General features: G+C 39.3%; 1 protein-coding gene across 2 annotated transcripts; it reads right to left on the bottom strand.

Moving 5' to 3' along the window:
- Positions 1-1,644: 1,644 nt before the first annotated feature.
- EBAG9 (estrogen receptor binding site associated antigen 9) lies at positions 1,645-22,368 on the bottom strand. Of its 2 annotated transcripts, none has more exons than XM_059815396.1 (7): positions 22,296-22,368; positions 15,000-15,097; positions 11,513-11,591; positions 11,151-11,309; positions 9,146-9,253; positions 8,024-8,115; positions 1,645-2,271 (listed from the first exon to the last, which is right to left on the bottom strand). In XM_059815396.1, the coding sequence occupies exons 2-7, from the start codon at positions 15,080-15,082 to the stop codon at positions 2,151-2,153; spliced, it is 642 nt and encodes a 213-aa protein (XP_059671379.1). In that variant the 5' UTR covers positions 15,083-15,097; positions 22,296-22,368; the 3' UTR covers positions 1,645-2,150. The 2 variants fall into 2 exon arrangements, with proteins under 2 accessions (XP_059671379.1, XP_059671377.1); XM_059815394.1 differs by lacking the exon at positions 22,296-22,368 and adding an exon at positions 16,026-16,104.
- Positions 22,369-24,551: the final 2,183 nt, after the last annotated feature.

Genomic DNA, 24,551 nt, shown 5'->3' on the forward strand with positions numbered 1-24,551 from the left:
TTTTAAAATAGCTGAAGGCTCAAAAACCAATTGAGCTTTCATGACATATTCAGGGGCTTTGTTTCTAACTTTTTATTAACCAGCCAATGTTTCATTATTTTTAATAAATAGCATTTATTTGCATCTATTTTACATTGTCTGAGAAATAGCAATAGTAAACACTAATTTTTTTTAAAAGATGAGATGTAGCTTCCAATAGGTTTTACCTTCAGTAAGCAATAGATACTAGGTTTCCCTGCTCTGTGTCAGCAACAGTGAAAGAATTGACTTGAACCTCCTCGCCTCATCAGTGTGGTTAAAAGGACAGACACAAATTGTTATTGAAGCTTATTTGCAGACTTCCTCTGTATCTCCCAGCCACCATCAGATACTTCAGAGGTGTGTACTAGGGGCAGATGTGCTTGCCATACCGCTGTTTAGCCTGCAGACTGCAGTCATCCATTCTATTCCAGCCAGAACACTTGTGCAGAAAATATGCACAAAAGTGAGTTTTGTTGCCTTCTAAAATGTATTTCAAAATCCAACATTTCTCAAGGACTTCTTTCATATCTGAAGATTGCTGTCAAATCAGTTGACTTGTACAAGATTAAGCAGTATGACAAGCATACTAAACATTTTTAAACTTTTCTCCATGACTATGGCCATTAAAGGTAATTCTTATTGTCTTGCTTTCTCAATTACTTACCTTTTAAGCAAAACTTGTGTCAGAATCTACTTACAACTTAGTTAAAAATTGTATTTTTCTAGGCAGAGATGATCTAGTCAGATAGCCCCTCACACCCTCCCATTCTTTTACAACTTCACTGTTCCCTGTATGCACAGGGAACAAGTCTCTGGCACAGAATTTGTTGTCTTCACTCATCCATCACAAGGTAAGAAATCCATACAACCCATGAATTCAGGGATAATAGCATCCACATAGCAGAAGATGGAGAAGGTATTCACTGAAGCTCTGAGCTGCACATAAGAACCACACAGACTCCCCTCCTCCCACCCACCTTCCCTTCCAGCAGACATTAACTTTCTTCTTCATTAAAGCACTGTTGTCTTCTGAGTATTTACCTTGCACGCTTTTCCCAGAGGAATTCCACTGTAAATACATACAGTAATGTAATGTACAAAAAGTACAAAATGTACATTATGTAAAGTACATAAAATGTACTTTAATGTACAAAAATGTACATTAAAGTAATGTACAAAAATGGAATTTGAAAGTCCTCTTAACTGAACTGAGAATTTTCACACTTGCTTTATTAACAGGAGGACACAATTTTTTTTTAATTATACTGCCTATGCAACAAGTATAAGGTGGGAGGATTTTTTCCACTAACTGTTGGAAGTAAAAGAATTTCTGTTAGAAATACAAATTTACCACTACAAGTAAGTGATTAAATCACTCCCCTACGTTCACAAGATCAGCCTTCATAAGAAAGGAGCAGTGCTCACCACTGTTGTGTAGTGATGCCACTGCTGGTAGCCATTGCAGAGCTGTAAATGGGCACAGTAGCACAGGAAGCTGCAAGTGACCAAGTGACAAGAAATCTACTTTAGTGTTCAGTTGTAACTTGTGCTCTACCATAGCATACTCCACCAGGAGTACATTTAGGTCATCCATAACAAGTAATTTTCTTCTGCACAGGTCAATATGATCTCCCATGGCAAGCTGTAAAGTATTTATAAATACTTTTATAAAAAGGCAAAAGCAGACATTCTTTATCAGACAGGAAGCAAAGGGTTCTTTAAAACTGTTTAATTACATGTTTCAGGTAAGCACAGACAATACAGTAGATTTCCCACCACTGAGTATTTACATTCTTTTCTCTAGGCTTGAGCTGTTCATTAAGAGTGTCTTTCAATCAACATCCTTGCTCAATCACTTTTGCTGCAAAGAAGGGTGCTGGAATAGAACTATTGCAGGAAACATCATTCCATCAAGGCATGATTTTCTGTGGCTTTTTTCTCCTTTAAGAACCACCTACTAGTAGTTCAAGATATCTTGGGAGAATCCTGGCTTCCCAGATGACCTGAAGAATGCACTGAAACCAAGAAGTGTGCTGAAGTCCTAGAAATACTTAAATCAATACCAATATGTATGTTGTAGAGCTGAAATTCTCTTTTTCACTGGCACTACCATTGATGCCTGGTTTCTGTTAGGACAGTTTTACACCAATTTTGTTTTGTTCCTTTTTCATTAGCCTTTGGGCCTCTTTCTCCATTTTCTTTCGTTGTTGTTCTGCTGCTCTTTTTTCCCTTTCTGCTATCTTCTGTTGTCTGTAATTAAAGAGAACATGAATTGCTAAATAGCAGGAATCTAATTTTCAGCATAGCTGTACCTTAAGTTCCTGTCAATAAAGTTACTATAAGTAATAAAAACAGAGCTTCAGTCTACTGTAGTTAGGCTCAAAACAGTTATTCTTTTATTGTGCTGAAGTAATTTTTTCAGATTAATCAAGTCTTAACAGTAATATTTGTTCAAATATTTTACAATCTAAAAGCCACTCAATTCTCAAAGATTCAGAGTAAGTGAATCAGTGAGAGTGTACGACAGTTATAAGGCATAGAGCTATTTAGGGGGGAAAAAAATAATAAATAAATAAATCTATCTAATGCTTTGAGTAGCGAGATTACCTGTCTTTTCAAATTCAGACCAAAACAGTTCAACTTGTCTAGAACACTGACTTGTGTTCCCCCTTTCCCTCAGCAGAGGCATCAGTAGTTATCCTCTTTGTAATGCAAGTACTACAAACATTTTCCTCATGATCAGATGAGATGATAACTTCTAATATTCCCTTTCACATGTTCAGGATCTATTGTTCAGTACAAATATAAACAATAGCCTTTAAAGAAGTAAAACAAAAAAAAAAGTCTTCAGTTGTGTATCCTTTTAGCATTATTTCTTATCACTGCTATAAAACCCCAGACATCACTATCTCCTAGCTCAATGAATCTGTCTACAGAAACAGGTTTCCAATTTCAACAAATACATGGCTGACTACAGCGAACGAAAAAAACAACACAAAAATCCACTCATTTTATTCTCCCACTTCAGCTAGAACACATCACTGGGGCACAGCACAGGGGCAACAAGGATCCATACTCCAAGTGGCACATTGCAGCTCTCTCCTGTATTGCGTAAGTAGTAATAGAATGGTATAAGGAGGTCAATCCTGCTTTCGATTCAGTTTATTAGATATGGAAAATTTTCTAAGTTGCTTGCAAGAGGACTTTAAAAATAAAACCAAAGCTTCATTAACTTGAAAAGGTGAAATTTAACACAGATTCAGTAAGAATAAAGAACTGCTTATTAAAAGAGAATAAATAATTCTAATTCACAAGGCAGTAAGGAGTTAACTTTCCATGTATCTAAATTACCTGTGCACATTCACTTCAGTGTGTAAAACATACAGAATTAAAAACTATCATCACCTGAAGCAACCTTCTCTGGTAGATTCCAACTATGGACAAACTGAGCATACAAAACTTAGAAATATTTGAGGTACAAAGACTACATATTATCTTTGTTTTGGACAGGAGAGGGACTGCACTTATCGAATACCTTCATGGTTTCCCTTGATTGATTGTTAATGGATAGAAATATTCCTATACTCTATTGAACTGCTCTGCTGTCTATCATGGAAGAATGAAATTAGTCACTCACATCAGGATCTACCTCCTAAGTTAATGGAAGCCCAAACTTTTTTTTTTTTTAATTTGAGATCATGACCTGCTATTCTACATTCCACCAGAAAGCCAGATAGTTGACAGTGCTGTCAGTCTAGCATATGGAGAGTAGCATATGCAGAGTAATAGTATTTGCCATTTTACAGGAGCAGATTTTCTTATATTCCCCACATCTCTAAACTGATACAGAAGGGAAGAGCTGTATGTACACCAGCCAGCGTGTAGAGACAGTAGAGTTCCAAAAAGCCACATGAGGTGTTAATCAATGCTGCTATTCATTTGCAATTCTGAAGTGAGGGAGTCAGAACAGATGATGTTTCTTTTCCCCCTTCTAAACCGCAGGACACAGAACTCCTCTGCACAGAGAAGTGGTTTCCATGCCCTCTACTGGCTGAGTAACTTTACTGGACTTCAGTTACACCCAAATGAGAAGAGACCTTAACATCACCTCAGACAGAGGAACTGAAGTCACTAAAAAAATACAAATAAGTAGCTTACCACAAAGTGATTACCTTTCCACTGCTCTTTTACTTGGTCATTATTCAAAACACTGATCTCTATTGCAAACTTCCTGAATGTTTTCAACATAAAGTTACTACCTTTCAGGCTCAGAAAGGTTTCATTTCTCAATAAAGGAAGAGCCTATGATGAACTGCAGCTACATCTGATTCACTTTTTCTGGGTTCTAAAGCAAGGAGTTCAGCAGAGTTTGGATGGAATGATGCAAGTTGTTTAAACCAGGAAAGTATTCATTCCTGATGTCAACCTTGCTTTGCCTTCCTAACACAAGTTATGTCCAAAAAAAGCTAAATCTCTCTCATTGGTTAGCAGACCACTAATTAGCATCAGAACACTGTTAATAGACATTCTTATCCAGTATGTTTTTATTTACTGTATACATACTGAAAAACTGTAATAAGAATGATTTCATTCCATTTGGTCTTTTACTCCGACACAACTAAAAATGCACCAGCATTTAGCTAAACTGTTTCCACTGGGAAAAAACCTTCATTGTTATTAGAAAGTCTAAAGGTGCAAATAGGTATCTACAATTTTCAGAAGAAACCAAGTTCTAACTAACTTCAATTAACTGAAAGTCCAGTTTATCGTCCACCATGCTGATTTATCGCTGACTGGAAGATTTCAGTGCATCCCAGCCCAGAAACTGGTGGGGAGTGGGAAAAACAAAACAGACTCCAGGAACTTCTCAGGCACTAGTAACCTACTCCTCAGCACTGTCTTTCAGCATGCTTTGATTCCAGGAAGCATTTGGCTTACTATACATGCTTATTTCAACTGTTACACATATGCATTAAGTCACCAGAAAGGCCATAGGATATAGTCTTCTCTGCTATTCAGCAGGTCACATCCATTTTTGCATGATTGATCAGCACTCTGTTACTACATAAAAATTATTCCAGCCTAAGACACTTCTGAATGCTGAGCGCCAACAGGTACCTAGACACTGCTAGCTAAGGGAGATCCTTACTTTTTTCTTCACAGTTATTTCATTCTCAATAAGCACTGCTGGAGTACAGTCAGCATTAATGCTCTGGGGGGTTAGGGGGACTTTGTCCCCCATTTAGCAGTCTGAAATCTTCAGATCGTTTTGTAGACCAAGATGCAGTCTTCTAGCGTTAAGAAGAGACTCCAGATCACTTCCTTACTACAGTCTGTTGAAAACACAGCCAGGCCTGTCAAGTACTATACTTAAGTTTTATGTTAAATGTCAGATGCTAATTACACCACAGATGTCTACTGCAAGAGAAACTGTAAATCCAGAAGGTATTTCCTATCAATCTTGCTAAAAATCAGTCAGCACTTTCCGCAATTACAGAAAAACATTGTAATTTGATGTGTCATGAATAAAACAAAGGTTTTACTTCACATAGCTGGGATACAGCTTACACAATGATCAGTTGTACCGAGGTGGCCATTCATAGCTGGCCAAGTGGTATGTAATACAGACAGTTACCGTTCTGATCATGTTCTATTTACTTGAAATATTTGGACGCATACACATCCCTTCTAAAACAAGTAAAGTTTGATACCTTTTAGTGGGGCCAGGGAGGAATTCTATGAAAATTAACCACTTGAGGTGAAGCCTTTCAATAGTAAAGATGCCAGGCTGAAATCTTTAGAACAGCTTCAACCAAATAAGATGACACTTTGAAAAACAGAGTTGGGGGGAAAACCCCACTGCTATCGCCACGTAAGCCATGAACCTGACAACTGACAGGCAATATACCTTTGAGCATCCTGGGAATATCCACTACACAAACTTTACACTCCAGAAATACGCTGGCATAGGCACACACCAGGTTATTTTTAATAGCTAATTTGTGTAAGGCAAGTCCCTCCTTCAGAATGTTTGAGTACTTCTTTTCATAGTCCTAAAAACATGTGTAATGGAATGTGGTAAGGGTTAAGTAAAGTACAATGCAGCCTCTGCAGTTAGCAAAAGTAGTTGTTTCATTCCTCAGTTCAAAAAAAGCAGTATTTTTCATTGCCTTTCATGTTCCTTGTTTGGTGCATCATAGATTAAGTCTCAGTAGAGTGCACTTTAGAGATTAAAGATCTTATTGAGCCTATTGATAATACTTTATGGGAAAAACTGCTATCCTTGGAACAAAGGATACTACAAGAAGGACACTGAGTTGCTGCAGCATGTCCAGAGAAGGGCAACAAAGCTGGTGAGGGGTCTGGAGCACAAGTCATATGAGGAGAGGCTGAGGGGACTAGGGTTGTTCAGTCTGGAGAAGAGGAGGCTGAAGGGAGACTTTATCGCTCTCTACAATTACCTGAAAGGGGGTTGCAGAGAGGTGGGTGTTGGTCTCTTCTCCCAAGTGACTAGCAACAGGACAAGAGGAAATGGCCTCAAGTTGCACCAGGGGAGGTTTAGGCTGGATATTAGGAAAAATTTCTTTACTGAGAGAGTGGTGAGGCATTGGAACGGGCTGCCCAGGGAGGTGGTGGAGTCACCATCACTGGAGGTGTTCAAAAAACGTGTAGATGTGGCATTGCGGGACATGGTTTAGTAGGCATGGTGGTGTTAGGTTAATGGTTGGACTTGATGATCTCATAGGCCTTTTCCAACCTTCATGATTCTGTGAAAAACAGCCCAAAGCCACATCACTCTTATCACAAGGCCTGTACTTCTGTGATACACTAGTGAAAGACAAGACCTGAAACAGTTTCAGTACTGAAGTTAAAAAAACCCCAAGATATTAATCAGATACCTCTGTGTACATTCTGGTCAAGTTTACAAAAATATTTGCATTACAACTCTGTCCTCACATGTTAAGCTGCTGCAGAGCAAGACTGACAGAATTAGAATTGGTTGAATTTATTATCTATCATTAATGCATCCGAAGTGTGCTGGTGACTTCCCTCTTGTCTTATTTTATGGGTTGAAAAAAGCAAATTTTCCCAAATATTACAATAAATAGTTGACCAGAATCCTTTTTTTTTTTTTCAAAAACACCTTTTTTCCTTTGAAGATTCACAGTTCTAGAATGATTTTTTAATATATCATGTCCTTATTTCATAGTATCACTACTGTCCCACTGAAGCCCTGTATTTGTGATTTTGTGAATAGAATGAGAGCAGTTTAGGAAGCTGGAGCCATCTGAGACAGGTTATCTGATGATGTAGCAAGCAATTAAAGTTTGATAAAACTTTGAAATTAAACAGGTTAACATAAGTCACTGCCCATTCAAATCATTGCATGTGATTAGCTTAAACTCAGTCTGCATCTCTTTACCCTTCGCACTCCTTCCACATGTTCTTAAGAGGAAAAAAAAAGAACACAAATGGAACAGATCAAGTATTCACACTTTGTGCAAGACACTGATTGTACATCCAAGCCTTATTAGCTAGTTTAAGTTAGCTAGAAAAGCATGGCTTCTACGGGGATTCCAAGAACATACTTATAACTCCACCTCCTATCCTGAACTATTTTTACTTTACAGCACATGCTTATGATCCTTTTTATAAGGACATTCAGTGGTATTTTACTTCATCAAGTTGAAACATGTTGTTTGTACATAATAAATTGTTGGGTTTCAGGGGGGCCGCTGTTGTTTATTTTGAGGGGGCTTAATGTGTTGTTCCAATGTTCCAGTGATTCTCAGATTTCCCGCACTATCTCATCTACTAAACTGACTGGGTCCAAAATGTATTCTGCCAAGTACCAGTTACATAGAGATCAGATGGATAAAAATCATTTGTCTTAAGAATTGTTTAACAATTCTTAGCACTTATCAAAAAGGTGTTACAACAAACCTGTATTTGATTCTTTTACATGTAAAAGTTTACATGGTGTTACATTATTTTCAGTTACCTAAGAACTTCTTCTGCCTGCCAGGCAGCATCTTCCTCTTCTTCCCAGGCATTAGTATTTTCTTGCCAAGTATCCAAGTCTCCCAGTTCAGGCTGAAACAAAGGAAGAGAAGCTCTAAGCACATGGAAAAATTAGATAAAACACTTTTATTTTTAACCTTGATGCTTCAGACTTTCAAAAGTATTTGAGATATGACAGTACTTCTCAGCCTATTGTCTACGCATTTTCCCCGGCTCTGATACTGCCTTTTTCCAGTTAATTGTTGGAGGTTTTTTTGGATTCTGTTGGTTGGTAAAAAAGGAAGGAAGGAAGGAAGTACTGAGGTGCATTTTTAGGAAGGAGAAGATAAATTGAGCAGATGAATTGAGTAAATAGTGTAAAAGATGTCTGGAAGTTGCATGGACAAACCAACATGTACATGCACATGTTTGTGTGTCCAATATCACTTGAGTGCTGTTTTTACACACTAGAAGTCCTTTCCTGAATTATTTTCATTATGGACAGTCTAAGGAAGTGGTATGACCATTCTGTACGGCTTTCTGCCTAGATCCTTTTGTGCACTATGTTAATCAAAGCTGAAGCACTGTTAAAGGCAGCAAAGGGGAAGAGAGAGAGAGCATCTCCCTCTGAACAGCCAGGCTATTAGGTAACTAGGCTATTTTTTCAAAGGCTAAAGAGCAAAAATTAGGAGACTGTTAGAATACAATCCCTACAGAAAGGAAAAGAGAAGGAGAAAGTTAAAAATGGGTCCAAGATAATAAAGCAAAGGTAACCTAGAGGCCTTCAAAAAAAATGCCTACTCTTTTGTTAGGAACTTACTGTGTAGAATCCAAAAAAATAAGTATAGTCCGTTGCTTTAGAAGATTTGCAAGTATACAAGTGTTTGGAAGCTTCTTACCTTTTTATCACTGATCTGTTGAGTTTCTCAGTAGAATAAATTAGTTAAAAATAGATTGACTACTTCATTTCTGTGAACCAAATCCTCAATTTCAAAACAATTTACATTATTCCACAACTATTCCTCTTGCTCCCCATGATGCAGACCTTAGGCAGGCTATTCCTTCTCCTACAGAACAGTCACATAACTGTCAAAAACAAGATCAATACTTAGAGCATACTTACAGACTGGTGAATAAAAGGAGTATCTTGTGTAGCTGCTAATCTGCTAGAGAATCCTGTGCTTCCCTCTGGAATCCCAAAATTTAAAGGCTCTCTTTTTTTAATAACTATCTGAAAATATTAAAAAAAAGGAATGAAAAGTGGCAAGTCAAAGCACTGCACAGATTCCTTGGTGATCATATAACTCTGTGTCTATGAAGGTACAGCTATACAACACTGCACTGTGTCTCAAACCTGCTCAGGTTCTGGAAGCTGTACAGCCAAATGAACTGATAAGTGAGAGAAGCTAAACGCAGAAGACACAAGAACTCCCTCCTCCCCCCACTAGATTCTTCTTAAGTCACATGGAAACCCATGAATGTATCAAGACAGAGAAAAGGGCACAAAAAATTACAGATCAAATAGCCACACCTCCCAGTACTCACATAAACTACTAACTACATGACATATTCCTTGGAGAAATCCTGTTTCCATGATAGGTCACTGTAAGACGCTACTTTTGAGGATAGTGCTGTCTGCACAGCTATACTACTTTGGAACATAAGCTCTTTTAGCTACTTGAATAGCATATCTGTGCAGACAATTTAAGTTTCAATAGTTGAAATGTAATTCACTACCACATCAACTGGTAAAACTCTGTACTGATTTGGTTGAAAAACATGCACTAATGCTTCTCCTAAAAGGCTTATTAGCAAATTTAACATGCTTGCTAAGATCATGTATTCCTTACTTGTCTTGACCTCAAGATAGCAACTTACTTATTTTGTTTAGCCTATTTTAAGTCTCTGCTGCTTCCAAAAGAGGTACATCCACAGTTCCACTGACTGCACAAATGCTAGTACCAATGCAAGCAAGAAACAAAACAGGACTAGACCATCTTATTTAGCAATGACAGACTCTGTTATCTGACTGACGTTCCATTTCCAGATATTGTAGATATGAGTGATAACACAAGTAGATCCCACCTCAGATCTCAGGGTTCATATTGAGTTCAGATTCAGCGGAAATACAAACGCAAATTCATATTTAAGAGTGGTAACAAGGTCAAGTTGGCAGAAATGTTCTTTATGGTGCCTGCAGTCATCCCTAGAGATATGTTTAAACAAAACCCAGTATACAGTATTCGAACAGCTTGGTCTCTTCTCAAGTTTTGTTCTGTACCTGAAGCTCAAGCTATTAGGTGAAAAACATCATTAGATACAAAGGAGAAATCTACCTCTCCTCCAGTCTTCCTCTGCCCCCCAGATTTTTGGAGGTCAAAATCCTTAGAAGAATTTAGTCCACAGAATACTACAGATCCTGAATGTACAGAACACTGACCCCAGTACCATCTCCAGTTCATAGGACCACAGGAAGATTCAGGTTGGAAGGAGCCTCAGGAGGTCTGTAATCCAACCTCCTCCTCAAAGCTCTGCCAGCTCTGAGGCTGATGAAGGTACTTGGGGCTTATCCACTTGGGTCTTGAAAACTTCCAGAGATGAAGCCTGCACAACATCTCTGGTAACCTGTTCCAGTGCTTGACTGCCTCCGTTGTGAAAAAGGTTTTCCAATTGACTCAAAGCCCTCTAAGTACCCAGCTGGAAGATTTGCACATAGAAACAAAACTTCTAATTACCAGAAGTTTAATTAGCATTTCTTTACAGTGTTGATGGTCTTGTGAATATGCCCTTCTGTCTTGTCCCCAGAATAAAAATGGATATTTGAAGAGCAAGCTATTTTGAAATATCAGCTCTCTAATTCCAGCCTCCCCAATATAACTTCATGAAACAAGTAACCATTGTTTTCTGAGACAGAAGATGTAAACGTGAACTAGCATCACATTTGGTAAGATCTCAAAGAGTCAGTATTTTTAGTTGGACATGTTAGACTAGACATCCGCACCTATTCTCATTTCAACAGGACAGCTGAATTTTACCAGAAGCACCTTCTATAAGCTGTCAATTTACTTATAGCCTATTTTAGAGCAAGGAAAACCCTCCATAAGTACAGCTGAAAGTGCAATACCTACTTTTTGAGTTTTTCTTATAGTTGGTGTCATATCTTTGAAATAATCAGGTTCCATTTGTTCCAAAGGATTTTGCTGAGCAGCCACATTACCATTGCCACCTTCGATCTTCACACTGGTAGGTGCATCTTCATCCCATGAAGACCAGTCTTCTACTTCCGGCTGAATAGAAGTATATGGTACAAGTTAATATTATCTGCAAGTAAAAACTTGTCTTCTATCTTGCTAAGATATGTACTTAATATCATGTAACATATATATTAATATTGTATCTTTCTAAGATATATACCAATCCTGTTGTAGGACTGGTGTAATAGATAATCACTTAACAGAATGATTAAATCACCTACCACTTAAGCAATTACCTGTTTAGGAACAGATGAATAATCCACTGTGGTTGGCAAAGTTATTTGGTCTCCACTTAACTTTCGCCCTCTTCCAGACCTGAAAGAAAAATGTAGGATTCCTCCAAGCTCTGAAAACATGAGCACTAAGTTTAAAAAAAACAAAAAGGAAGTCTGAGAACAGTACTACTGAAAATAGTCATGGCTAAAACATTAAGTGCTTAAACTACCTTAGTATTAACTACTGCCAGTAAAAGTCTGCTAAACAAAGGAATTTCAACATGAATTTAAGGCGATGTTCACAAGAATTTCAAAGTGCAATTTGCTTTTCAAACTGCAGCGGAAATGGAGGAGAAGCAACTCTAAGAAATACAAAAATGGACAAATTAACTCAGTTATTTGCATACAGTCAGTTACAATTTTAAATTGTCAGTGCTTATGAAGCAAACACTATTGATCTACAGCTGTTCAAAGATAACCATTTCTACTCTAAGCTGAGAAATCTTTCTACTTGTCTCAGATGTTAAGCTGTGTCTAACAAAACACTTTCCGAGCTGCCTGATTTGAAAACCCCTCTAAAGCACTTCTTCCTTCAAAGTCTAAACTGAGATAGTACAAGATTATGGAAGTCAACAGCTTCTATTCAATACATGCTTCTACTCACTTAAAGAATACTGTTTCAATGAAAGCATTTTAGCATCTACATCAAATAATTTTAATTGATGACAAACACCAATACATTGCAAATAAGCCACCTAGATATTTACTTAATGATAGCATTCAAAGATCACAATGATAATTACAATATTCTTAGCTGACATACGCTCTATTTTAAAACCTTACAACACAAAAGAATGAAATTCAGGCTCACACTCGATGTCTTCCCCAAGGAGTATAAGCTCCTATAGCAAGACAGGCATGTAATTGACCTTATGCAGCTTGGTAAAGTTAAGTTTCATTTATTACTACTGATGAGAATACAACTGGGAAACTACAATTTGGAGTTCATATCTATTAGTTTTACTATTATAGAACATTCTGCCATCAACTCAGAATAGCAGAATTGCTTGCAGTACCACCTCCGTTGCATGCTGGTGAGTGATTAGATATATTTTTCCTACTTTAAGCCCAATATATTCTTACTTAGGAAAGATCAGGTGCTATCACCAAATTTTCAAGCTTTCTATAATTAACTCTAGCCCCTTTAGAAACTGTTCCTTTAAGCTGAAAAGCAACACAGTTTAGGGGTAAAGGAAGCTGAAAACACTATTCCCCTAAACACATTAGAGACTTCTGGTTCTGACTGACTAGATTTAATTGATGTCTCTAAAGGAAACCCAAGCTTGGAAACATCCTCCTTCAGACCGGTACAACGTACATATCTTTAATACTATTCTAAGCCATCACTTCTGCAATTATATATATTTCCCTATTTATATGATCTAGAAGACTCCAGCAAGTGGCTTATAACAAACATCTAGCCAAAATGATTACACTGACAAGGCTGAAGGTGGGAGGAAACAGCTTCTGTCATACAACATGGGAAAGAATATGCTAAACAGGGCAGCACTGAGGAAGGCTATGTATCTCCACTTCTTCTTCTACAAAGGGAACAAGACGCTTATAGGAACAGTTGCTTCACAACCATCATTAGACAGATATTGATCACTGCTCTGAATGCCAAATGCCTCAAGAATTCTTGGTTTTGTTTCTCCTTGCTAATTAAAAGCATTCTTACTTCTCAGCTGGAGAAGGTAACTAGAGATTTCAAACAGAACAAAGTTTCATCTCTTTTTATATTTATACCTTTTATTTCCTGGAAACAGTGAATTCAGGCAGGCTGTTGTTTATCAAAAAAACTTTTAACTAAAGAGATGACTAGTACTATACGTAGACTTTATGCTGACTAGAAAGATGCACGATCTCTACAGGCACTTGTTTAAATTAAAAACTAATATTAACTATATAATCTAAGTAAGTACTACCTCATATCCATTGAAATAAAATACACATTTAATTAAATCACATTTGCTGGTTATCAGGCATACTCATAGGCAGGGATGCATTACAGGAAAACAAAATTCAAGCTATGCTTTGGAGCTGACATTAAACAGGAGAAACATGTGTAGTTAATGGACTGAACTAATTTGATCCACTGACTTGCTTATGTGAAAGATTTTAAATTTTCATTCTTTCAACTAATTGTTATTCACAGAAGAAAAGTTCTCCTACTTTTTACCCCAAGCAGTTCCTCAGCTGTTCAAGGATTTAGTTAATTCAAAAGTTGAAAAACAGGAAAATACTGTCATTACACCTACTAAACAATTATGTGCTTATAAAAGCTATCTTAACACTTAGAGAGATGAAGTGTCCACATAATATAGAAGCTATCATCAACTCAGTGTTTTGACTTTTAGAACTTGAACAGCAAGTATTCTTAATTTAATTTGGAATTCAAATCACAGCACTAAGGTTGACATCTGTATAGTGGTATGCAGCATTAAAATGTATCGTTTTAAAGCTTCGCTAGATCTGTAGTGAATTTACTAACCAGTTGAGAGCTTCCTCTTATTCTTGGAATAAGCAAAGGTGGAACAGGAAATAAACAGTTATTTTTTGTCTACCACATATTTTGCATATGCTTTAACCTCACTGGCAAAGTAGTAGTCATCATACTCAAAAGGAGAATACATTTCTCTAGATTGCTCTTTGTTTATGTAAATCAACATTCTGCAAGAGTGGCAAGAAGCAACAGTAGTTCAGATGACAGCACAGTGCTGAGAAGATCTACCTCAGGTACTCTGCTACTGTACTATTGAACTCTACTATTAAATAACCATAACTCTTGAGGGTTTTTTGAATGCTTCTAGGAACTACAGTGCTGCGTTCATGGGTCTACAACCCAAAAGAACACTAAGTATGACTTAGAGTAAGCAAAAATAAGTCATGTTTGTAAAAAAAAAAAAAAAAAGCAGTTCCTTTGAACTTTAATCACTGTCCTCCAAACTTCTGAAAGAATTTCCAACAGGCAGAACAATCTGAAGTCTCAGGCAACTGATTCTTGACAAAGGAGGATGAGAATCACATCTATAATGACAGCCTACTGACTGATGACTGGGTGGATGCCATTAACTGAACCTCTTAAAACAACAAAATGTCACTTGCCAAGTATTTCTAGAAAATGCAGAGAACAAATCTTCTTCAAGTTTGACACAGGATAGTTTTAAAAGGCAATTTTAAAACCCTGTCAAAGTTCTGCAGAAAACACTCCTCATTAGAGCTATCTTACCACAAAATACACTCACAACTGCACTACGCAGACTTTTGAACTCAAGGAATATGCAGATTAAAGAATGAATTTGACTTAGTTTTTATCTGTCTTGATTGTTTTGCAATTAGTAAAATCAGAACTGGGAAAAGTGGTGGGTGGGTATTGGGAGAAGGGAAGAAGTGCAAGAACCTGTAATTAAAAAAGAAAAGGTAACCAAATTAAGTAAGACATGTTTACCTGCATATTAACTTTTTAATGAAAGAAAGCACTGCTGCCAGGCAAGTACAGATTTTAAAGAGTCGAAACTGTGTTATGGCCATGGTGAGAAACCCTTCCTGCAAAAGAAAAAAAGTTAGATGTAGAGGATTATACATCTTTACATAGTTCTTAAAGTCAATTTCCTTAGTTGCTGATAACCAAGGAGCATTCTGTGAAACTATATTAATGCAAGAAAAGAGAGGAGGTACCTGGAGCAAAGATGTTACCTGCCTACTATCAGGACATTTCACTGGTGTAAATAATACAAGTACCTAATGTATATGGCCTTTAAAGAAACAGCACATGATCATAAGTAAAGTCACAGTTAAAGATACTGTTGAAGGGGAAGCGTGGGCAATCAATTGCAGTGACTGTACAGCTGATCTGTTTTAGACACTAACAATGGCACTGAACACCAGCAATGCAAGGAGAAGAGAATAATCATCAGTAAGAAGCTTGCACTTGCTTGAGCAAGTCTTGCCTATACAAATTATAAATTTAGTCATTAAGTCAAAACCCAAAATTGTGCGTTTAAATTTATTTTCCATTTTGATGGAAATGTATGATGAGAACAAACATTGTTTATTTAGAACCAGTGTCACTGAAAAATTGTCAGCAAAGACTCTGTTCATCCTGTGTGCACTATAGCACAAGTTAACCCCTAGATCTATCAATATTCCTATGCCAGACTGGATCATGCTAGCAAACACAGCCAAGAAAAAAAAAAATTGATCTTTGTCTGAAGCCATTTATGTTGGCATCTATTTTTCAGTGTCAGTTTGATAATCTAGAGAATTTATACTCAGTATACCACGTTATTCCAACAGATCCCCTCAAATAGGTACAGACTGAGTCAAAAGAATATGCTGTAATTCAAGGATCCCTTTTCTCTCTTCTACAGGTGAACATTTCAGAGTAAAGAAGAAGAAGTTAGGCTTCACAAATAGCTTTTCATTATACACATCTACACTTGTAACAACTTTTTCTGTTGTAAGTTTAACATACCTCCTGGTGAGAAGAGAAGGCAGCCCTGTGACATTTTCCTCAGGCCATAAGTATTCCATGGAAGGACAGCTTGATTTCAAATATGCTATGGCATTTAAATCACTTTTTATATTCCAGGCTTTAAGTTAGGAAGACTCAGGAAGGTGGATCATTAGGTAGGCTGCTCCAATACTGCCCTGAGGATTTTATTAAAAAGTACATAATGGGATTTATGAGCTTCATGGAGCTTAGATTTATTTTTTATTGGTGCTCATTTGCTAGACAATGTAACTAGTATTAAACACTGTAGTAATATAGTACTGGAAATATTGCTTCACATACAGTCCAGATAAGGAATTTCTGCTACTGAAAAATCATACAGGGTGGCTATTAAACAAACAGGCCCTTTTACTGTAAAATGGAAGGCTTAAGTCTGTAAGTAACTGCCAAATTACAGGTGGCACTACCAAGCTGTAGCTCAGGAGAGAGGCCTCATAGGACACATTTCACTTCTACTTCAATGCTAGTGTTGTCTTAATCTCATTTCATGGAAGACTTAAAAATGTAGAGAACCTTATACAAGAGTAGGTACTAAATGAGCTTTTCATCTAACAGGAATAGGGAACAGTCTAACTACCCACAAAAAAGTAAGAACAGCAGACACCATCCAACATATTTAGCTCTTAGCTTTGAAGACAGGACTATCATTTCACATTGTGCTCAAGCAGTTCCTTACCTTCTGGAATAAGCAATTTTGACAGTATCTAGGTGACAGGAGAATGCATCAGTCAAGAATTTGAAGGATTCAGAAATAGTGGAAGTTAGTGAAAAAACAGTGGATAGCAACTAGTCAGACAGTTCTCTGTTCTAAAGGTAGAAATTATTGCAAACTAACACTGAATTGGTGAAAGAAATTGTTACTTTTAAAAGAGGCAGCTAGAAGCCATCTACCTAGGATTTGAGGTATGGAGAGCAGGTAAACTGCTGAAATGAGAATAAAGGTATGTCTTTTCTGAAAGGAAGCTTGTTTAGAAGCTCACTCCACTCTTCTCTAACAGAATTCACTCTTTCATCAGCTTGGGGGGAGGACGGAAGGAGTAGAAAAGTACTCAACGTTAGAAAGAATAAAGCCATTTTCCCCACTGTTTTGCCTACCTGACTGCCACACTGGACAGCCAAGACAGATCCTAAATTAAAAAACAAACTATTTATTGAAAAGGTTGTTTTAGGAAGCAACCATTACTCAAAAACTTCTGCAGACTAGATATTATTTGTGCCTAAGTTCAAAGGACTGGGAATTTTATTAGCCAAGTGCAAAACTAAATCAAAGTTCAAGCGTGTCACATATATAGATATACATATGTATGTGTACATATATATATTTGTATATATATAACCCCAGGTTTTCAACTAATCTCTATTTTTTTAATATGTCAAATTATATACTGTATTGACTTTCCAATATAAAGTTAAACAACTAAAAAAACCAAAAGTCTGGCTTGCAAGCTTGTGAAGTCCACTGCCGACAAGAGTTAGTCACTAGAAGTTAATCCATTTTTCCCAGGTCATTCCTATACGTGAGTGACTACGCTTCCAGTATCACCAGTATGCCTGCTTGGCAGGGTTCAATAGCTATTGTCATTCCCCATAACAATCAGATAACTTGTCCCTCTCCACTTTCTATGTATCATTCAAAAATTTCAGAGTTATGACACACACACACACACACTCTTACGTAATGTATTTGTGTTAGAGCTGCATTTCACTTCAACTGTGGCAGCGCTAGGCCCTTCAAGACAGCAACTATATTTTGCATGCCCATTCTCTGAGCTTTGATTGTAGTCTTTCCAATTAAGTTAGGCTCTATATGCTACAAATTGTCAGATGCACAACCAGAGTTTTGGCAACGATATGCTATCAGCTAGCCATAGTAACATTAGCAATCCCCCACCTTTAAGAAGTACTGTGTCTCAAACAGCACTTGAAGCATTTGTATTGTTGCTCCAAGGACAGAGCTACCCAAAAAGAAAAGTTAAAGCTAAACTAAAGGTTTTGAGTTTTGTTTGGTGCCTTTTGTTGGGGTTTTTTTGGTTGTTTTTTTTTTTTTTCCAAAGTTAATTAATTTTCTCAAAGGTAAATAAATTTATGTTCTGAAACAGTTGTATGAATACAAATGTACATGGAACCTTAATAATTCCTGAGTTCACTGCAAACTTAATTCACCTGATACCATTACACTAAACTTGTTAAGTGAAACAAAGTGTTCATTCTTTTCTTTCTGTCCATCTTTCTCAAACACCAGAAAGAAGCACAGCCATATATCTTCCTTATCTCATGAATGGAAGCAAATACTGAACAGTGTAACACTAAATGTCAGGGCCACAACCGTCTTTCTTCCTTTTCTTCTCTTCAGCCTTCTTCTGATAATCAGTCCCAAAAGGAACTACAATTACATCAGCAGCCGACTATGACACAGGACGGCACAGAGACATAATACAAAGTGGCAGTGCTCCAGCAAGAATCCTAGAACATTTCTTAACAGATGGAGGCAAAAGGTGAAACACTGGACTAGAATTCAGAAAAATCTGATAGAGTTGTCTGTCAGCCTGATACACCCTTGTGCATATCACGCCTCATGTCTTAGCTTCCCATTTGTAAAATGGGACAAAGCTTTCCTTCTCCCATTATTGAGATTGCTTCTAATGTATTACATTTATAAGACTTACTGTCAACTGAACTTTTAAGTTCCACTACAACAGATATAAATAAGTAAATAAATAAGGACAGGAATCCTAATTAATTTAATTCTAGCAGTCAGTGCAACAATTTTGTAACAGACCAAATTTAGCTGGAGTTTGACTTCCGTAGCTCATACTGCCTTCTATCGGCAAAAATTCACATGGAAGATGAGCACAGAAGGGATTAAAGCATGGCAGCAGCAAGATGTTAAACACGTTAGAGCCAAGTCAGAAGAATGAGGCAACTTATACCCGAAAACATTTTATGGATCCATAAAGTAAACATAGTGAAAGGAGGGAAAGTTCAGAAGTTTATTGAACCGAAACATTTTTACATTGCTTTCAGCTTCCAGCAGCGGCCTCGCTGGAACTCCTGGCACCTCTGACTTCACTGACACTAGCCAGCAAATCGTCTGTGGCACACATAGTCCAGCTGAGTTAGTCAACTATGATGCAATAAGCAAGACTGTCACCGGCCATCACTGTACAATGAGTCCATTGTCATCTGGAGAAGCACTTCCTCTTTCATACCTAATTGCACACCCAAACACCACTTAAACAATATTTCGAGAGACAGAGCTGATTCTAAAACAAAGTCACTTTGTGGAACTAAAACTGCTTTAGAGACTTGTTTTCTCCCAGTGAACTCATCTCCTACCGACATTGAAAAAGATGTCAAAACACTCCTATTACAAAGCTCCTATCCTGCTCTCCTCTGTTCCTCTACAATGCTAACTGATTTGTACTGTGGAGTTTTCTTTACATATCACCATCTTCGGAATGGAATTTCTGCCTTGAATTACCAGTGCTTTGTGAATTGATTACATTTTCTTTCACATCAGCTCACCTGTGACTCTGGAATGAACACATGAAGACATCTTGGAAACAGTGAATTTAACTTAAATCAAACACAGTTAGCTAAATAGCAAAAGGATGGCATCTAAATCAAGCCTAAAAATAACCTGTCTGCAACAGAAAGGTTCCCCACCAACTACATATTTACATGAGTAGCCACAAAAAAAGCCTCACCCTCCTAAAGCAAAATGAGAAGTCCATTTCCTAGTACAAAAGACTAACATGGCCTCGAGTGCTTCCATGTGTCAGCACCAAAACTCCACAAAAGCACCACTGAACCAGTACGTTTTCACTAGAACAGCTGATAAAAACCTAGCAAGTACCATATGATTAGTCCAAAGTTTTCATGGCAAGGATAGGATTTCTTAAAAGTTCACTTTGTATGAAATTTTACAGAAGTAGAGTGGCCACATCAATCTGAAGATGCCCAAGTAGTTTTATAGGAAGATGGAATTTTATGAAGATTAGTAGGTAGAGTTAAAAAAACTGTTTATTTTCAAGCATGCAAACCCTCCTCCAAATCATGTACATTACAAGATGTACAAGACATTCTGTATTTTAAGAAAGGCAACATTATGATTCAGGAACAGCATTCAGTCAGGTACTGAACAACACAACCAGCACCTCCTACATTTCAAAGAGAGCAACCATGATTCTACAGCCTAATGAGGAGGTTCCACTCCCCTCTTCCCAGTTGATTACTGTGTTTGTTTTTTGTTTGGTTAGGGTTTTTTTAATCACTTTATATAGAAACATAATATTGGGAACACTGGAGGAGAAGGAAAAAGCTTACCAGGTCAATGTCTTTACCACTGAATTTGATAAATGGATAGATTAAATAGCAGCATGACTGAACCTTAAAGCCATGCTACTATGGCGTTAGAGAGAAGAGCAGAATCCAAAGGGAAGACTCAGAGGCATGTCCTCTATCTAACTATAGGGGGGTGGTCAGGGGATGTCCGTAATAGGCACTGTAGTTTCAACACTAATGCTCCAACTTTCAGTACCAGCACCCTAACTAGGCAGTTGTGAGGTAGCTGGGAGAGAAGACTACTCTGCCTATGATTTATGGGAGTGAGCTAAGACATCCAAGGCGCTCAAATCCAGGAAGAGACTTAACGACTATCAGGAGCTGCAGAAAACATCAAAATTCAAGAAGGAATGTTTGTCTCTCTAACTAAAGGCAGTAAAAATTGGTGCATGATGGCAATTCCTAAGCTATTCCTAGACACCCAACACTCTGTTATATGACATACGGAGTTTCAACTTTTTTTTAAATGTTCTACTCCTAGAACCATAAAACATCTATAATAATACCACCTAATCTCACCCCTTCCTCTCCAAGAAACTGAATATAGTTCCAAGCTTGTTAATGCGACCTCTTGAAGCTTTCTGTTGTGAATTAGAATAAGTTAGAATAAGGCAACATTAGTTAAAATAGAAAGTTTATGTCCACTGATTAATCATAGTCATTCTTTGACAATGCCTTATCTATATATGCTACTGCTTTCTGAAAACCAGCATACAGAACAAAGATTGAAGTCATGCAATCCCATGATACTACGCTACAACTTCGTTCACATTTGCAAGAAGTCTTTGATGTAATGCACTAATTCATGTAACTGACTTTGCAACAGTGGAGAAGTTCTCAGACACAGAACCAGAGTTTAAGAGACCCCAGTTCTGTTCCAGTCTTTATTAGTTGTCCTGGACTTAAATTATCTGTATCTACATGGAAGGCCAGAGATGACAAATTAACACGCTCTCACTGTTACTACCACAAAATCATCTTGCAACATCTCCTGTCTTAACCAGCACCAGATCTTTACAATCAAGATACACTACAAGACATGCTGTGCAAAATGGCTTAAAGAAATCTCTACAGGGCACATCTGTATTTCTAGAGTATTCAGAAGGACTATAAAGCAGCAAGTTACACTATTTTTCACTAGATGTGCAACTGAGGCACTTACGTTGTGAATTCATAACCACGAAATAGTGCCCCACCATTCTACAGAACAGCCCAGGCTCTAGTGTTACTAAAGACAGCAGCGAAGCCAGATGGTAGCACTTGAGTTCTCTGTGACCTGTTAGAGATTCTTGAGTGTTTAAGGATGTACTGAGCAACTTTCATGTTAACTTCTATACAATTTGTCAGTCAGCATGAACAAAGGAAAAATTTCAGACTAGGTAACCCCACGCAGTGCGGTCCCAGAGTCCCTAGAAACACCCAAAAAAGCTTAAACCCCCCAGCTCTGACAGGACATGCTTCCTCCCCCCACCCCTCCTTTTCCACAGGGTGCCAAACCTCCCAGTCCCCTAACGCTGCCTACCTACTCATTAGTCACTTTATGGTTTTCCCAGCCCGTGAGATTTCCCCCCCTCTCCGCAGCAGAAGAGGCCCGGACCACCCGGGCAAGGACAGGGGGCGGCCGCGGGCCTCTCGCTCCCCGGGGACGACCGGGCAGGCCCGCTGCTGAGCGAGGGTCGGCAGGGTGCGGTGGCGGCCAGGGCGTCCCAAGCACGGAGGGGAAGGGAGCGGGGGAGTTACTAAGGGAGAACCGCGACGGCCGACCCCGCGGCGGGAAGGCGCCGAGGCCGGGCCCCCTTCCCAGCCGAAACGAGGCGGAAGCGGGCACCCGGCGGCGAAGGAAGCGGGCACCCGGCGGGCGAAGGAAGCGCAGCCCCCCCCGCTCACCTGCTCCAAGGGGGAGGGCTCTCCGGGGGGCGTGAGGCGCCAGGGGCCGAGGCGGCCACTCCCGCAGCCTCCGCCCTCGCCGGCCGCCCCTCATTCAAAGCCGGGCGCGCACCGCTGCGCCGCCGCCTCCCGCGCCGCCATCTCGGCCTCCTGTCACCCAGGAGACGGGCCCGCCCCTTCCGGCCGCGCCTCTTCCCCTCGCGCCGCCAACTGGCGCTCGCGTCTGTGCCCGCGGCTCCCGCCCTGGGCCATTGGGCCAATGGCTGCTGAGGCGGCGGCGGGGCCGGGTCGGGCCGACGTGGCCTCTCGCTGGGGCAGCGTTCGGCACCCGGCCGAAGCGCACCGCGCTGCCCCGCGGCCCGCCCTCGCCGGCAGCCTCCAGTCTCTCCCGGCCTCCTTCTCTCCCGCGGCCCGCACTGCGCCTGGCGAAGGCCGCCTTCCGCGGCGGGCTGCTCCCCGCTCGCTGCGGCCATGCCCCGCCACAGCGGCCGCCGGGCTGCAGGGGGGTTTGAGCCAGTCTTTGTCACTTCGGGGAACTGTGATAAAAAAGCGTTGGTCTTTAATGTTATCAGCATACTGCATATGTGGTTGTAAAGGTATTCCTGTGTGGTTGGCTAGGTGCTGAGCTGTAAATTTGGAAGCTGCTAAAAAAAACATTCACCGTAGTAGCTTCTGACAGGGTGTAGCCTCGGCTGGCAGCGGGTCCTGCCAGTGTCCCAATGTGTTCACCCAGATGCTTCAAAAAGTGCTTCTGCATGTTAACTGGCTGGCCTCCGGGTACGGTGTATTCATTCACTGCTGGTGTGCAGAAAAAAGAAGGAGGAAGATGTTAAGTAACCTAATGTAAGACTTTCCAGAGCGCTCTGTAGGCCTCCAGTTGCATTACATTCAACAGACTAGATGAGGTAAAGGGAGGCTTTGTCCCCTTCTCACTGGGAGGCCTAGTCAACTTCTTAGAAGGCACTGATAAAAAAAGTCCCTTCAACTCCAAACCGCACCACCCAGTTCTTTCTGCTTTCTTTAAATATCTTCCCTTAAAGACTTCCTGTTCTGCCAGTAGAGCTAACCTGCCAGCTGCTGGTTTCCGTACCGTTGTGTCAGGCAGTTAAGGAGATGGATGCTAGGAAGATGGCTCATGTAGGGATGCACTGGTATCATATAGAGGTCCTTCGTTTCCCTCTTCCCATGTCCTGACAGACGCTGTAACTGCATTTCCCCAACTCTTCATTGGGAAGCAGGCGCCAAAGGGAAAAGGAGCCAAGCATGATATGACTGGCAGCAGGGCCGGAGCCTTGCCCAGACCCAAGCAGGGCAGGCTGCGGGCAGCTCAGAGTCCAGGCAGGTTTCTGGTGATGAGGCAGATCCAAGGACAAGCCAGGGAGTCAGTCTACTGGTCCAGGATCAATAGAGTCCATAGCGAGTCAGGGCACAGCTGCAGCCAAGCTGAAGGGCAGCACTCCTAGAGTGTTGCACAGGTAGGGACTAACACCCTTATGCCTGCAGAACCTGCATTCAATAAGAGAAACTCAATATGTGCAATGCTGATTTTAAGCATCATTTCAAAACCACTTGTGTAGCAAAGAGTTACACCTTTCAGTATAGCTTTCTGTCTAAACCAGAAACTGGAAAATAATCTTCATCTGCATTCACACATAAAAGCAAAACTGTAAGCACGGCATACTGGGAGAAGTCAGGTTATGAAGATAGCCAGTGATATTTCCTCTGAGAACACATTCAGTTTTTGGCATTGCAGTCTATATACTCAATAAGGAATATGCCACAGTGAAAATGAAACATTTTAAAATATGCATATAAACACCCACACTTACTATAAAAACTGCCAGAGTGGCTTACCCACACTATCCCCCTAAATGCACAACAGACTTGTGTGTGGCTGTTGCATTAATGGGAAAAAATCGTGGAAACTGGCAGACCACTAATGAAAAATAACTGTCTTCATAAAAACATAATTATGCAACTTCAAATTTAGGAATAATATAAACATAACTTAATTTGTAAAAGAAATGTTTGCAGGGATAAATACTTCTCTGTTCAAAAATGTCACAAACCCTTAGCTCCTAAGTTTTTACCTTGGATTCCTTTGGATCAGTTAGTTTTCCCAAAGAGATCTTCTTAAATATTAGATATTTCATTGCCACAGCAAATATAGTACTGCTACAGTAAACCAATAAAGTTTGTTAGGGAACTACATGTTTTTAAATTAATGCTTTTATTTTCTTTTACAGATACTAAGGA

The sequence above is a fragment of the Gavia stellata genome, chromosome 3 (assembly GCF_030936135.1).
Source record: "Gavia stellata isolate bGavSte3 chromosome 3, bGavSte3.hap2, whole genome shotgun sequence".
NCBI lineage: Eukaryota > Metazoa > Chordata > Aves > Gaviiformes > Gaviidae > Gavia > Gavia stellata.